This window comes from Ursus arctos, unplaced genomic scaffold, assembly GCF_023065955.2.
Source record: "Ursus arctos isolate Adak ecotype North America unplaced genomic scaffold, UrsArc2.0 scaffold_21, whole genome shotgun sequence".
NCBI classification, from domain to species: Eukaryota; Metazoa; Chordata; class Mammalia; order Carnivora; family Ursidae; genus Ursus; species Ursus arctos.
This window is the reverse complement of record NW_026622886.1, coordinates 49,372,437-49,388,901: the sequence shown is the minus strand read 5'-3', so window position 1 is coordinate 49,388,901 and position 16,465 is coordinate 49,372,437. Positions and strand designations below refer to the sequence as shown.

The 16,465-nt window shown below is 55.5% G+C and overlaps 1 protein-coding gene across 1 annotated transcript in view; it reads left to right on the top strand.

The window, feature by feature from the left end:
- LRP1 (LDL receptor related protein 1) overlaps nucleotides 1–16,465 on the top strand; it is a 79,767-nt gene that overhangs the window by 553 nt on the left and 62,749 nt on the right. The window contains exons 2-6 of the mRNA XM_026500211.4: nucleotides 8,468–8,590; nucleotides 11,183–11,320; nucleotides 13,436–13,555; nucleotides 14,734–14,862; nucleotides 14,982–15,245. Of these exons, the coding sequence (XP_026355996.2) occupies nucleotides 8,468–8,590; nucleotides 11,183–11,320; nucleotides 13,436–13,555; nucleotides 14,734–14,862; nucleotides 14,982–15,245 (774 nt within the window). The remainder of the gene's footprint in view (nucleotides 1–8,467; nucleotides 8,591–11,182; nucleotides 11,321–13,435; nucleotides 13,556–14,733; nucleotides 14,863–14,981; nucleotides 15,246–16,465) is intronic.

Below are 16,465 nucleotides of genomic sequence, written 5' to 3'. Positions count from 1 at the left end.
GTGAGTGAGATTCCGCGGCCCCCTTGGACCCCTGGGGACACCCACTCCCCAGCCCCCACTCCTGCGCTCAGATGGGGAAGGGAGACGCGGGAGGGGGTGCCTTTTGTTATCCCAGTCCAGCTGACACAGCAGCGGCCCGACTGGGGGCGGGGATGGGGGTCCGATTTGGAGGATGGGGGCCCTGGGCAAATGATGCTTCCGGGACCCCCCAGCCCAAACAAAGACCAGAGGCCTGGGAAGGGAGAAGAGGGCTCCCCTTTTTTCTGATTCTGGGATCGAGAGGCCTTCTCTTCCTATATCTGGTTGGGGAGGGCCTCCGCTTCCCCTACATCCTCCACCCCCCCCCATCTGAAATGTGAAGGAATCCGGATTTGCAATGTACGGCTGCAAAAGGGGGCGGGGGGGGGGGGGCTTTTGCAGTGGCTCTGAATCTGGAAGGGGAGCTGGGTCAGGGTTGCCCTGCTGGGCAGAGGGCAGGCAGGCCCGGGAAGGCTGTGGGTGGGGAGAGGGAGGGCCTCGGGGAGGGCCCCCTGCTTGGGTGTGGAATCTGGGCCCGGGAGACCAGGCTTGGAGGCCTGGGTCCAGGATCCAGCGGGGCTGCCCGCCTGGGTTCCTAAGTGGGCACTTCCCCCTCTCGGGGCCTCTGTCAGTAGCCTGGATAGCGCTGTGTTGGGGGGGGGGTGCAGCGATGCTATGTGACTTTGAATTTTCCTTCTTAATTCCTGGGAGCTTTGAGATGAAAAACGTCAGATGTCATCATTGGGGAAGGGGACTGGAGAATGGCCTGGAATGCTGAGGTGGGAGGGAGGAGGAAGGCTGCTTTCTCCCTGACTTCTGGCTTGATCACAGTTTGGACTGGAAGGAGAGTTGGAGGTTGGATGGGGGTTATGGCTATGCCCCTGCCCCTCAATTCCCTGCTCCTTTAATAAATGTGTTTATTATCTCCATCATTTCCCCATCTCCCCCCACCCCCATACACACACACACTTTGCATACTGCAATTAGGCTTTGGCTAGAAAAGAGTCCTTTTGGGGAAATGAGGTGCCCCCTTTCCCCCTGTATGTCAGCTATTTTTCTTTTCCTTGTGAGTCACTGGTTCAAGTCTTGCCCAAGCTTTGAGCTGGGATCATGGGGTTGGGCTGGGCTGGGCCCCTGAATGAGGAGGGTGGGATCTCATCCCTTCCCGTCAGCTTAGTCCCTCCATCCAGGGGGAAAACTGGGCCCAATACCATCGTGCACCCCTCCTCCATCTTCTGAATTTTGCCAGGTTGGGATTGGGAAAGTTTTTCTCTGAAACCAGATTATCTCTCCCTCTCCTCCCCTCCCCCCAACTTATTTCAGTTAGACGAGAGAGGTTAGGGGGTCAGGAAGTAACTGTGTCCACAAAGACAGTATTTTCAGTGACCCCCAATGATGCCTCTTGGGGACTGTCTGTCCCCTTCCCTGCCACTACCTCAATTATCTGCCCAAGAGGAGGAAAGAGGCTCTTTCCTGAATATTCTCTAGACCAGCCCTCACAGGCAGCCCTAGTCCATGACTTCCTTGTTACACATGTTCTTTCCTCTTTTTCTCAACCCTGTGGGGTGGAAGGGGAAATTAAGGCAGAGAGGTTCAGGTGCACGACTTCTAGGAGAAATAGAAAAAAAATGTAGAGAGTCCCATCAGGAACCCCATGATGGAGGGTAGATGGAGTTAGGCAGAAACAAGAGGGGTCTCTGTGGAAAGCAGAAAAGGTCCCCAGCCCATTCAGGAAGGGTGCCAGGTTGCTTCACCCCCAAGGTTCTAAGATGGTTCTATTTACCGTGCTATAGGTTGTTTGGTGGTGGGTGGAAGTGGGAGATACTGGTCATGTTCTCCTTAACTGTCTACTACCCTTTCTTAAAATTTCCACTGAGCCCACAGCTGTAACCCAGCTCAAACTAAACCGTATCCAAAGTCCCAGGAAGAGGACCCCTCCCCAGACACACTCTGCTGCTCTTACCTTGGGAATGGGAACATGAATCATTGGTCCCACCCCCACTCGAAGGGTGGGAAGGGGAGTTGCACAGACCTGTAGGGCCAGTGCTAACCAGGGCAGCTTGGAGGATTCTCTTATCTCTACCCCTGCCCTCATGCCTTGGGCCCACAGACATGGAACGTTCTTTGCTTTCCAAAGAAGGAAACCTCCTGATCCCAGATACCTTAATGTCTAACCTTCCTCTCTGCTGCTATCACTGGCCTTGCTGCTTTCCCCTACAGGAACAGCGCTAGGGGCCTTCCCCACCTCTTCTGCTTTGTCAGCTGTGCCTGAACTCGCACAGGGGTCCCTTCTCTTTGGGGAGCAGTGTCACCCCACTAGTAAGCAAAATTGAGTGTAGTTGCTACCAGGGAGGTTGGGTAAACAGATGAGGTGGGGGATGAGCAAAGGGGTTATTGAGGACCCTGCTGAGATTCAGCACATCTTGGTATGGGAAGGGCAGCCCCAGCAGACCAGGCTCAGGGAAGGCCGACTGCCTCCTTCTCTCCACACACCCCCTTGAGCCAGTGTATTACCAGTTAGTTATCAGACAAGCGGCACAGTTGAAGTGAGTTAAGAGGCTGAGGTGTTTGCCTCCTGGCTCTCTGAAAGAAGGTTCCAAACTCCTTTTTTCCCCAGCCAGACCCAGATCCCTGAACACCTTCCTTCCCCCTGGTCTTTCAAAGCGGCAATGTGTAGCGCATTGATTTGGGGATGGGAGGGGTATTTTGATGTTCAAGGCTGCTTCACAAGACTTCCTGTTCATCCAGTCTTGCTCCCCCTTCCTCCATTTTCTCCATATATATATATTTTTGCCCCCACCCTCTCCACTGTCACTGAGCTTCTTAAGGATGTCAGCTGGGGTCCTGACCAGAGCCAGACCCTGTCCACATCCCCCCACCTCTTCCAAATTCCTTCCTCTAGGAAGCCCTTCTTTACTCAAGTCTAACTTTCTTTCCTCCTGCTGCCGTCTTAGCCTTTGCACATCAGAACCCCAAGCTGATTACCCTTCAGTAGTCTCTTGTCGGGGTTCCCTCACTCTGTGGACTCGCCAGCATTCAAGCCGTCTGGCTCTGGATTGCAGGGGGAGTTCATTGCCCTTGGGGAATGTGGGTGCAGTTGATTGGGGCCATGCAAGGTCCTTGACCTGGGGGCGCTGGGTGCCGGATTTGAGCATTTGGAGAACTTAGTCCCACCCCACTGTGTTCAGTCCCAGATTTCAGCCCGGTTAGCAGGATCCTGCATTGTTTGGAGAAGGAAGCAGTTGGCTCTGGAGTGCTTCCGGTGCTGTGGCCCCAGGCACCAGTGTAAAACCTCCCTAGGAAAGAGGTGAGGGAGAGTGGGGGGGAGAGATATTTGTACCTCTTGCTCCCTCAGGGGAGATGAGAGTCTCTCCCAGGCCTTGGCTTCCCTGGTTAAAGAGCTCCAGTCTTCTTCCGCCACCTCCCTATTCTGTGGGAGGCTTTAACCCCTGTTCTGAGTATCCCTTGGGTCACACACTGCTAGGGCAGGGACTCTGTCTCCCTAAATCAGGTATATATGCTGAGTCTCAGGGGGCTTATTATTTTCTGGGTCCATCCCAAGACAACGGTGCCATTATCTCAGCAACTTCTGGGCTGAGACCCCTTCCTGTCTATTTTTCCTCCGTCTGCTGTCATTGGTGTGTGCTGTCTTGGCCTCTCGGGACCTCCGTCTCTCACCCTCTCGGTTCATCTCTCTCTGGTTGTCCACCCTTTGAGGTATTCTCCATCTTTCTTGGTCTCCATTGCTTAATTTGTCTCTGCCTGTCTCCATCCACCTCCGTCCAGGCCTGTTGGTATCCCCAAAACTACCTGGGAATAGGCGTCCCTCCTGGGCTTTCCCACATGCTCTCCAGTTCCCACCTCATCATTTTGGAGTTATTCTCCCCCTCCCAGGTCAGAGTCAGAATGTCCCATTCTGCAGTTCCCCCTCCGCTTTTCTCCAAACTTCTCTCTCTTCTTCCCCCTCCACTAAGTTTAGGAATGGGTTTTGGAGAGAATGTTTCTGGAGGAAGGGAACTTGATATCCTTTGTGGGCTGAGTAACAGGGGAAAGGAGATATTTCAGAAGGAAAGGGGGAGGTTAGACTTCTGGCAGAACTTCCTTAAGACCTGAGAACTGGAGAAAGGTGTGGGGAATAGGTCAGGAGCTTAGAACTTCTTCTGCCGAGCATAAGCCATGTGTGTGTGTCGGGGGGTAGGTGGAGAGGGCTTATAAAGGCCTGGTGAGAGATATATGATGACCTCTGGAGGCATTCGAGGGGTCTGAATTTTACTTGTGGGGAAAGGAAAAGATGGTGGGGAGGTCACTGGTCAGGCTAACGTCCTGCTGAGTCAATATTGACTCAGGATGGAGGGGGAGACCCTTCCCCTCCCCTGGCAGTCCAAGCCATCCCGTCTGTACGTCTGTCCAGGCCGCAAAGCAGAGGCCCAGACTCAGGAATGACAAAAATGTGTCTGAGCCTCACTGAGCTGCGGGAAGGAGCCACCGGGTAACACCCAAAATACATAAAATTCAGTGAAAAGCTCTCGGTTTGGGTCTGGGAGGCCCTGCTGCCCCACCCCCATATGTTTGAAAGCTTAGATTCCTGCAGGCTCTGCCCCCCAGCCCCTGGCCACCCCTGGCTCCTCTGTTCCCTTAGATATCTCATGTGGTTCCCTTTAGAAAATATCCCCGGGCCAGCACAGCCTATCGCTCCCTCCGCTCTGTCTGCTCTTAAAAAGGGCCTCAAGGGTCTCTTTCACGCTTTCCTGGCCTCAAGTCTCCTGGTCTTTTAGGAAGAAGCACCATCTGAGGTCTCAGCTCCCTTCCTCACCCTCACTGCTCCCACCGGGATCAATGGATAGGTCTCCTCCTCTGGAGAAGACTCCCTCAGGGTCTGTTCTTTCCTGTCATCCTCTCTTCTCTGGCCAGGCACTCTTACCCCCCCTTCCCCACCCCACTCCCAAGGTCCCAGAATGGACAGAGGACGACAGCCAAGGCTCAAGCAGGGCAGTGGGGTCCGTGTTGTGTCTGGACACACACCCAAGCCTACACCTCCTGTCCTGGCTCCAGCTTGGTGGCCCTGGGGGCCATGGCTGGGCTGGGTGCCTGGGTTTGAGGGGGGGCAGGGGTGTTGGCCAGAGTTAGCATGGCGGTCACATTCATCTCCAGGCAAAGCTGAGAACAGACGGCCCCTGTGTCCTGGCGTTCTCGCTGCAACCTCGCTCACTCTCCTCCCTCTCCAGTCCTCTCCTCCTTATTCTCCTTCCTCTGTCTTCCCTCTCTGTTCCGATCTTGTCCCTCTCTGCCTCCTCCACCACCCCCTCCTCTCCAAGGAGCCCTGAAGGTCGCTGCCACCCCCTGCAATCTCTTTCCCCACTCCTATTGCCGGAGAACCAAGATATTCTCCCTGTCGGTTCCTTTTCTTCATCCTTTTTCATCTGGCCCCATCCTCATGGCCAGTGAGGAAACCACCTGTTTGTTCAGTTACTAAATCACTTTGTACCTCAGTTTCCTCATCTGTACGATGGAGATCGCAACAGTACCCCACCTCCCAGGGTTGTGAGGATTTAAATGAGTTAACATGCACAAAGTGTTTCAGATCAGTGGCTGACGCACAGTGACCAGGTTGAAAAGTGTGAGCTCATATCATTAGGAAGCCCCAGTTCTCATGAGGTGGGGAGGAAGGGGAGGCCAGCGGCTGGTTGCTCCTGAACTTGGGGCCCTGTTGTTCCCCCACCTAAGCGGCAGGCCACAAAGATGGGCCTTTTGGGTGCTGGCGTCAGATGCAGAAGGCTCAGCTGAGGGGCGTGGGGTTGGCTGGCAGTTCTAAGCAGATTACAAGTGCCCTACCCACCCCCACTGCAGCTCCCTCCCACCTCAGAGGGAGGCTTCTCTTGGCTGTGTAGACTGCCCCAAAGTAGGTTATTTGTTTCTTTCCTCCCCACTCCCCCTGAAGGAAATCAAAGACAGGCCTCAGCCTTCAAACTCCAGATTCCTGGGGCTTTCTCCACCATCCCTGACAGGAAGGAAGTGCTCTCACATATCTCTCCAAGATCCTTGTGCTGCCCTGTCCCTTGGGAGCAGTGCAGCGCCCCCAAGTCCCTCTGCCCTGGGCCCGAAGAGGTGCTGCTGTGGGACCAGGGCCCTGAGTGCTCCTCTTCCTTTCCCTCCCCCCATCCCCCACTCCCCTCCCTCCGCAAGAGCACATCTGGTTTGTGAATCTCTCTCATTCCAGCTTTCGGAGTTTGCCAGCTGCTGTTTCCTCTGCCGAGTTCAGGCCAAAAGTGGGGGTGGGGGACAGCTGGGGGGGAGCAAAGTGAAGGCCAATGGAGGGGAGATCGTGGCCGGGACATGGAACGGAGGGGAGGTTGGAGTGGCCAACCAGTGACCTCACGGGGCTATGAGTTCTCCCCTGGGGAGGAGTGGGGGCATGGACTAAGTCCATGTAAAGGGGTGGGGGTGGCATGGGGGGCATTTCTGGACTCCAAACAGCCCATCTGCCTTTAGTCCCATTCCAGCCCCTTCTACCCCCCCCCCCCCCCCCCCCCCCCGCCAGGCAGTCTCGGCTGGCCAGGGGAAGAGGACCGGTCTCCGGCATGCTAACGAGGCTGGCGGGCTGTTCCCCGGGAAGACCTCACAGCTGGCCCAGTGGGGCAATGAACTCAGCATTATCCACCTCCTCAAGGGGCCTTTATTCCCTGCTCAGGGTGGGAGGTAGGGGAGGGGGACGCCGCGGGTGGGGGAGCCTGGCCAGGCCATCCCTGATGTGTTTCCTGAACTCGGCTCTCCTCCTGGCCAGGGGCCTGAGTGCAGTCCCGTCTGCCAGAGATGGGGGTTAGGGAGGGAGGACATCATCTCCGTGTGGCCCTCCTCAGACTCTATCCCTCCCTGCTTGGAGCCCTGACATACTTTATTTATGCTCTGTCCCAGCCCTGAGCTCACTCTGCCCTGCATTTGAGTTAGTTGTGTACAGCTGTCTTCCCAGGGGGGGCTGGGGCTCCCAAGGGGCACCTCACTCCTCCTTGGCAGCCCAGTGCCTCGTGCAGTACCTGGCGCAGGGCTGGTCTTCAGTGCATGCCAGCTGAATAGAGATGGAATGGATCACAGACTGAGCAAAAGGCGACGGAGGGCTGGGAGACTGGGAACCCAGCCCTGGGTGGGGACGAGGGAGAGTCAGGGACTTTTCTTCCCATGGAGGACATGGTGATGAGGTTGGAAGGAACAGCTCCGAGTGTCTCTCGGTGGGAGAGGGAAGACGGATGTGGACTGCACTGGTTAAAAGCATAGAGTTGGCTCAACTGGTTTCAGTCCTGGTTTTGTCACTTGCCTGCTATGTGACCCCACCCTCTCTGGGGCTCGGTTTCCTCATCTATGAAATGGTGGTATTAGCATTACCTGTTTTGTCATATTGTGGAGAGGATTAAATGAGATGATACATGGGAAGAACTGGTTTACCGCAGTTCCGGTACATGCTGAGCCCACAATAAGAGTTACTGTTACCATTCTTAATTCGTCCTTGAAGAAGGCAGTAAGAAATCTCAGTAGGAGCAGAGGAAGGCTGGTGGGGGTGAAGGATAGGCCAAAGACATCCTGGGCTGAAACCAGCTCCTTTAGGCCACCCCAGTCATCCTCCTGCCTCGGATCTCGCATCCTGAGCAATCTCGGGTGCCTCTTATCTTGCGACATCTACTGAAAGTCCTCCCTCAAGTCTAACCACCAAGGGAGGCTGTGTCTTTAGAGAATGGAGATGGAGGCAGGGAGCCCCCCACTTTGCCCTGCCATGCCCTCCCGTACTTCTGCTGATACATTCTCCGAGTCACTGCTGTACCAAAGGCATCCCCCCCAACACTTCCTGTCTGGAGGGCTGGTGGTTAGGACTTGGAGATGGGCAGGGTGATGGGTTTCAGGGACCAGGAGTGTCCCAGAGGGCACACCGAGCAGGGAGGCTAGAAAAGAGCAGTAGAGCGTGCAACTCAGGGTCATGAGTTCGAGCCCCATGTCGAATGGAGAGCTTACTCAAAAAAAAAAAAAAAAAAAAAAGGCAGTTCTGGGCTTCTAGTGGGAGGGAAAGGAAGATAAAGAGAACACATGTCAAAGGCCTAAATGCCCCATCCTTTACCATCACTCTCAGTCAGCAAAGCTGGGGCTGCTGGTATCTGAAACCAGAGTAATGCAGAACAGCGAGGGCTTTGACCCTGAGGACTGGAGGAGAGGCACACTAGACAGGCAGCATACGGGGCCGGGTCGGGGGCTGTAAAACATGTTCCCTGCATCCTTTCCCTCTCCCCACCACCGGCACACCGTATTCCAGGAGCGACCCACAGCCACCTGCCACTCCTAGGCACCTGGACTGTAGCTCAGATTCTGGGCCAGATGGGGACTGATGCTGGGGAAGGAAGAGGAGCTCTAGGGGACTTTAAGGCCTCCATCCTTCATTTACACCCTCATTTTCTTTCCTTACTCCTAGCCCCTAAGACTTGTAGCCCCAAGCAGTTTGCCTGCAGAGACCAGATCACCTGTATCTCAAAGGGCTGGCGGTGTGATGGTGAGAGGGACTGCCCAGATGGATCTGATGAGGCCCCTGAGATTTGTAAGTACCTTTTGTGATCCCTCCCCCTAAACACCTTTTCCTTTTGGCCCAGGCAGTTTGGGATAAGGACAGTTGATCTCTAGCCCGGTGTGGACCTTGCCCTGTGATTGTTTGTCCATGACACAGCTAAAATTCTCCCCCTCTTCAAAGTGCCCGGCATGGTGTCTGATGTGCTCAGCAATGGCCCCTCTGATTGCTCCGTTAACGGCTGCACTCCCAAGCCTGCCAGCAACTTTGCTATCTGGGTGGACAGCTTTGCTGGAAGGAGAGAGCCTGGCTTCCCTGCCCTTTTGGCTTAGTGCTCTTTCGCATCTCTGAGACTTCTGACTCCTGATAAGTGCCCCCGGGTCTTGCTGTGTCCTCTTCCTACCCTCCGGCTCCCAGGCCAAAGGCCACACTGGTTCTCACTCAGTCTCTGTACCAGAAGCCCCACCCCTGTGCGTTTCCCGCCACCCCCGCCTTCCCCTGCCCCAGTAAGTGGTGTAATCAGAGGCAGCTGTTTAAACTGGGAGAAAGGTCCCCACCCAGCCTTTACCCTGCCAGTGGGGGGTGGAGGACTTGCTGGCAGGTCCTGGGGTCTCCACCTTCAGCCTCTCGGTGCTTGGCTGATCGGGCCGTGGTCTAGGAGACCCTGCATCCCTAGGTCTGCCCCTGTTCTTTCCCACAGCTTCACCCTGCACTGGCCCCGTACCCTCACCCACAATTACCAGGGTAATTTTTAGGGCCAGAAAGGGAGCCACCAGTTCTCTCTGCCTCACCCCCATACCCTGCCCTCGAGGGGTGGGGCCAGAGATATTCTGCAAGCGTTTCTATGGTGAGCGTGCTGCAGCCTGGAGTCTCTTGACTGATGCCACCTTTATGCCCTACATTTTTTACCCTCATGCTTGATGTTGGGGTAACGAAAGCCATGCAGAGGGGCCAGATCTTCCTTTAGTGTGATGCAAACCCCACCTTATACACATCCGCACACTGTTCCCACTCATACACTCCCAGACCCACGATTCTCACACACAGCCCCTCCTGGGCACCCATGTGACCATCCCCCCACCCCGCCCCGAGGCGAAGGCAGATGTCAGCACAGACACATTCTCACTGCAACACAGAGTCGACACTCTCAGACGGGGTTGTAGAAGCCTGACCTCAGACGGATGCCCCCAGACGCTCACAAACAATCTCAGACTCAGACTCCAACTGCGCACGCCTCCCCAGGCACACGTGGATAGATGCACTCACGTGTGGACACTCCCTCACTCACACACCCTGTCCATCGTGGGAGCCCGTAGGTGGTGGTCTGGCTCCCAGCCCACGGGCTCAGCCAGCACCCTCGTCTGCGTGGCCTCCTTAGGCTTCCCTGAGGAGCTCTACCCTGCTCGCCCTGGTCCATCATCAGTGGGCCACAGCCTCTGCCGCTTCCCGAATCCTTCCCCAGACAGGCTGCTCTGGGGTCAGGCATCTAGAACGGTGCTGTCCAATAGAAATATAATGCGGGGCGCCTGGGTAGCGCAGTCGTTACGCCTCTGCCTTCGGCTCAGGGTGTGATCCCGGCGTTATGGGATCGAGTCCCACATCAGGCTCCTCTGCTATGAGCCTGCTTCTTCCTCTCCCACTCCCCCTGCTGTGTTCCCTATCTGGCTGGCTGTCTCTCTGTCAAATAAATAAATAAAATATTTAAAAAAAAAAAAAAAAAAAGAAATATAATGCAAGCCACATATGCAATTTTGAAAATTTTCTAGTAGCTACACTAGAAAAGGTAAAAAGTAGGGGTGCCCGGGTGGCTCAGGCGGTTGGATGTCCAACTTTTGGTATCAGCTCAGGGTCTTGGTCTCGGGGTGGTGGGTTCAGGCCCCCGCATTGGGCTCTGTGCTGGGCAGGAAGCCTACTTAATAAAAATAAAAATAAATAAAAAGTAGAAAAGGTAGAAGTAGTTAAGTGAATTTTAACTTTCTTTTACCCAATGTATCTGAAATATTATTATTTCAGGATATTAATCATAGAATATTAGTAATGAGATCTTTTGCATTCTTTTGTGTTGTGGGGGTGGGTATTAAGTCTTCCAAAGCCAGGCTGTATTTTATGCTTCCAGTTCGAACTAGTCACATCTCAGGGACTCGATAGCCACATGTGGCTGCTGCTATGTGTTGGACAGTGCGGTTCCAGAAAACTTGGTCTGGCTCTCAGCCCCGGGCTCGGGGCGCTGGGGAGCTATGGGAAGGCGGTGTTCTTTAACATGTGAGCCTCCCTGCTGTGGACTCTGCTTTCCTCGGCTCATCGAAACCTCTCACCTCGAAACCTCAGCCTGTCTCCCAAGCATACGATGTGGAGGTGTTGGGATCCATGGGTACCGGGCATGTGGGGAGTGGGCTCTGCGGAACGCCTAGTTCTCCCCTCCCCCGGCTGCCTCCAGGTGTGGGGCTCCCGTCGGGAATGGCATAAAAGAGCTCGAGGTGGAGGACAGTAACCAGCCCCTGAGGCCTCCTGGGATGGAAGAAGTGCAGGTGTCTGCTCGTCTCCCCCGCCCCCCCTCCAGTGGACAGCTGGCCAGACAGCCAGTGTAGCTGGCTTGCTCATGCTAGCCTTTCCGTGTGTCCCCAGGTCCACAGAGTAAGGCCCAGCGATGTCAGCCGAACGAGCACAATTGCCTGGGCACCGAGCTGTGTGTTCTCATGTCCCGCCTCTGCAACGGGGTCCAGGACTGCGCGGATGGTTCAGACGAGGGGCCCCACTGCCGAGGTAAGGGCTCTTCCACCTCTCTGACCCAGGACATGGATGCAGTGAGTTCTCAGCCGTGCCCGTGATGGGTTTGGCGGCCCAGCATCTGAGGACTGTCCTCACACCTTCAGTGGGGATGATGCCTTGTCCTGCTCCCGTGCTCCTAAGTCAGGAGGCCTTTGGGGTTTGCGGCTTGGTCAGCCACTCTGCGGGGATCAGCAGGGGCCCTGGCCTGGGCACTTCTCTTCGGCTGTGTGTGCCTGGGCAAGTCACTGCCTCTCTCTGGACCCCAGGATCCACCTGTAAAATGAGAGCTCTTCACTAGATCAATATTTTCATACTTCGTTGTTGTTGTAAATAGTGGGATCCTTTCTTCAAAGGGTTTCCTACATGAAACCTGAGTGTGAACAGGGAAGAGCAGATGCTGTGATTGAAGCTGGGGGTGGGGACTTGGTGTTTGGTTCACCTGCCTCCCCGCCAGTGCCCTCCCCCCTGGGAAGTGCAGATCTTTGAGACACTCTACAGTGGCTTGGTGGGAAGGTCGCCCAGGCCGAGGAGGAAACGTTAGGAGGGTAGGTCGCTTCCCTCTGCGGCTCAGGTCACCAGCTCTACTCAGGTCAGCAGCTCTACCATTCCTCCCCTGAAAGCCCGTGTGGGCCAGGGGGAGCGTGGGTCATTCGTGAGCAGTGGGGGAGGATTTGTCGGTAAGACAGAGCCTCAGGCCTGCGAGGCAGGGACTAGGGAATGGTGACTTCTCCCTTCTACTGAGCTCAAGGCGTCCAGAGCCTGAGCAAGCCCCTGGGTGAGGGTGGCATCCTGCACCTATATGCCCGTCAGAAACATCTGCCTGCGGGAGGAGGCACATCTGGATCCTTTTCACTGAGGGCAGGGAGTGTGGAGCAAGGAGTCTGTGGAAGATTTTTATCCTTTCCTTGGGTCGAGTTTGCATGTTTTTGTCTAGAGCTCCTGGAACGGGATTCGGAGCTCGGGCCTAGGGGCTGACTTTAATGACCGTGCCCATCGCATCTCACCGCATGCTGCGTGTTCAAGTTCGATTCCTTTTGAATACTTTGTCAGCAGCAAAAGACAACGAAGAACCATGAGAACCTAGGGTTTGAGCTCCCGTCTCTGCTATTAGAGAAGTTGGGCCTCCTTATCCTCCTGCCACGTGCCCAGAAGAGAAATTCTTGTCTAGATTTTCCAGAACAAACAATATCATCCCTGGCCCCCCTTTGTGGGGAAAGGTTGGCCAGGCAGCACCTTTGGGCTCCCGGGTGGAGGCAGAGAGGAGAAGAAATAACTGGGGCCTGGCCCCCCATCGCAGCTCCTCCTGGCAGGCTTAATGCCTCTAAACATCTTAGCATCTCGGGCAGCTCTCTCTCCTAGGTGGGGGCGAAGCGGGGGTGTGAGGCAGCTGGACAAAGGGGTCTTTGTGGCCAGGCCGCCTGGCCCCACGCAAGGCCATTAATTGGGTCGCTGGTCTGGGGGGGGCAGCTGTTCTCCCACCTCTTCCCCCTCCTGTCTCATTCCCTTCTGTCTCCCCTGTGGAAGTGGGTCAGTGGCAGGAGGAAGATTAGAGAAAGGTCCTGAGGGAACCAGTTTTGCTCCTCCTCCCATTTTCCACCTGGACCTTGGACCTTCTCTCTGATGCCTCCAGGGCTTAAGGGATGGGCTGGAGGGGTGCTTCCAGACCAGAACTCGGATCCTGAGGGGAAAGACCCCATCCCCTGCCCACTCCTCACCCTCAGCCCCGAAGCCAGCATTGTAGTTCCTGGGCCGTGCAGATAAGAGGCACATGAAGGAGCTGAGACTTACTGTCCTCGCTCCCTGTTGACCCCAGCAACTGCCGGAACCCCTCTCCACGGGGACAAGGGAGTCCAGAGCAACCAGAGCAGGCAGCTATGGTCTCTAAGCCATAATTGGCTATGGGACCTTGGGCCCATCTTATACCCTCCCTGGGTCTCAGTTTCCTCACTTGCAAAATATATTAGATGATTCCTGAAGCCTCTTCCATCTCCAACGTGGCGGGCCTCGGAAGTGGTTTCCCAAGGCTTGACAGGAGTCGGGGGAAGGTGGCAGTCTGGGTGTGGCCGCCCGGTCTGAAGGCCTGAGGGCGTGTTGCCTGCCCCCACACAGAGCTCCAAGGACCCTGTTCTCAGCTGGGCTGCCAGCACCACTGTGTCCCCACACTCAACGGGCCCACCTGCTACTGCAACAACAGCTTTCAGCTGCAGGCAGATGGCAAGACCTGCAAAGGTATGTGAGTGCACACGCTTGTGTGTCCGTGTGTGCTGGCTGGGGGACGGACGTGGGGCAGGGCCAGCGAGTAGGAGGAAAAACGAGACGGAAGGTACGGGAGAGGCGGCCTGGCTGCACGGCCTGCGGCCTCAGGGCGTGACTGTGAGCCCCGACCACTTGCTGCCACCAGATTTCCAAATTCCTCTTAGAAGCTCATGGGTCAGATAGGTGGGTTTTCTTATAAAAACCTTGAAGCATTACAGATAAAACCAAAGTCTGCCTTGACAAATCCTCTTCAGCTCTGCTCCCTTTCCCTTCTCCGGAGGTCAGCTGTGCTATGGATCAGTTTGCTGCCTCTCTCTCCAGGCCTTTTTCTGTACACGGGTATGCATGTACTCACAGATAATCGAATGGAAAGTATCGTTTATGTGCGTGTGCTCTTCTCACATAAATACCGCACTCTACGTACCTTTCTTCCCTTTGTCACTCAGTATGCTCTAGAGATGTTTCCGTATTAAAATGTAGAGATCTCCCTCGTTCTTCTAGAAATCACTATGCAGTATGACTATTACCGCAGTTTACTTGGCCGTCTCCCTACTGGGGAGTGAGGTGTTCCGATTTCTCCCTGTCACAAACAGTGCGTCCTCTTGTTTTAAATTTACCTCCCTCGGCTCTTTGCACGAATGCCACTTTCTCAGGAGGCCATCCCTAAAATCACAACCCGGTGCCTGCGTTCTCTACCCCCATCTCTGCTTAATATTCTTCCCACCAGTCACTTTCCACTGCACTAGCCCCTCTAACATATAATTTCCTTTTTTGTTTTGTTTCTTACCGAAATACCAATGATTCATTTATTATCAGAATTTAAATTTCGTGAGGGCAGCAGTTGGAATATATTTTATTCACGGCTGCATCCTCAGAGCCTAGGACGGTACCTGGCATCGAGCAGGTCCTCAAGAAATCTTTTCTGAATGAACGGACGATGTGCGCATGTGCGGCTGTTTCACTAGGACAGATTCCAAGCCCGGACTTGCTAGGTGATAAAGTTTGCACATCTCTCCCTGTGATAGATTCTGCCACGTTGTCCTCCAAAGTAGCCAGTAAGGATAGACAGCCCCGCGGGTGGGGTCTGCGGGCACCCACTTCCTTGCCCTCGTTACACGGGAGGTGACCCCGCTCTCGCCCTCTCCTGGCAGACTTTGACGAGTGCTCAGTGTATGGCACTTGCAGCCAGCTCTGCACCAACACGGACGGCTCCTTCACGTGTGGATGTGTGGAAGGGTACCTGCTGCAGCCAGACAACCGCTCCTGCAAGGCCAAGAACGGTAGGTGGCGTCCCCTGTGGCCGTGGCACTAGAGGGCCCCCATGTTGCTCCCTGAGGGGGGACGGCAGTGAAGTCCTAGAGCCCTTTGCCGCATCGCGCCTTCTCTCCTCCGTCTATAGAGCCGGTAGACCGGCCCCCTGTGCTGCTGATTGCCAACTCCCAGAACATCCTGGCCACGTACCTGAGTGGGGCCCAGGTGTCTACCATCACGCCCACTAGTACACGGCAGACCACAGCCATGGACTTCAGCTACGCCAACGAGACTGTGTGTTGGGTGCATGTTGGGGACAGCGCTGCCCAGACACAGCTCAAGTGTGCCCGCATGCCTGGCCTGAAGGGCTTCGTGGATGAGCACACCATCAACATCTCCCTCAGCCTGCACCGTGAGTCGCCTGCTCCCAGCTTGGAGAGCGGCGGAGGGCGGGGAGGATGGGGCAAGCTGGAGCCTGCCTAGGACAGAGGCGGAGGGTTAGCCAGGATGACCCCTGTCTGGGGCAGGAGTCTAAATAAGAAGCCCTTATTTATGACTGAGGCCAAGGCAGGGGGCTGCACGAGATGACACCTACTGGAGGACGGGGGCGGACTGACGGCTCTGCTTCCTTCCCTCTCTCTGAGCTGGGTCTCTAGATGGTTCCTGATTTTTGGGCCAGGGCCAAGGAAGAGGGCTAAGGGGGCGAAGAATGGTCAATCTCCAGGGACCAGGGACTGTCCCTTCTCAGAGAGAAGAGTGTTGATTAGACCGCAGAGGGGCTTTCCCATGGAGCAGGAGCCGGGGCAAGGGAAACAAAGGGCCTGGGGCCCAGGCACACCCTTGCTAGCTTGTGGCTGAGGGCAGAGATGCCAGGGCCTGGCGGGTCTATCTCCATGTTCCGTCATTTTCCTTGGGGACATCATCGGAATGGACCCACTGCTGCAGGGTGAGTGTGGGGGTCCTGAGGCTCTTTGGGGGACTTTGTGGCAGTGAATGAGACTAGAGAAGGAGCAGAGAGCACTGGGGCCCCAGGAAGGTTTTAAGACCTCTGGGATGTTTCCATTCAAACTCCGTCCCTGAGCTGTCCTTACTGTCTTCGGAGTGGACGAAGGGGCCTACCTGGGGATGGGGCCAGGGTATAGATCCGCTGCCTGCGGCATCCCTGCTCTTCTCAGATGCTGTTACAGAAACAAACGGAACACCTGGCACCATTACATTTCTGGGAAGCGCACCGCAGGGAGGAGGGGGACGATCTGGCCTAGGTTGATCTGACCCCGGGGAGGGAGGGTACCTTGATCTGTGACCTTGAGTAAATCAGAATTCCCTGTTCCTGCTTTGATTTCCTAATCTGCATCATGGGTCTGAGCTTGCCTGTCCAGAGCCGATCAAGTGAAGTGAAAGCGAGGGACAACCCACAAGGTTTAGGATTGTGAATCTTGCTGGAAGATCTTTAAGTTCTTCATTGCCTCCCTGTATGATGACTCGTGGACTTAGTTCTGGACTAGCAGGGGTTCCCAAGAGCCCTCACCATCCGCGGCCTCACCCTCTGGTCCCCACCTCGGCTCCAGCTCCTCCAGAGCATCCCGGTGGTGTCTTTGGGCTGTCGGTCACCAATGCTCGCCTGTGATCGGA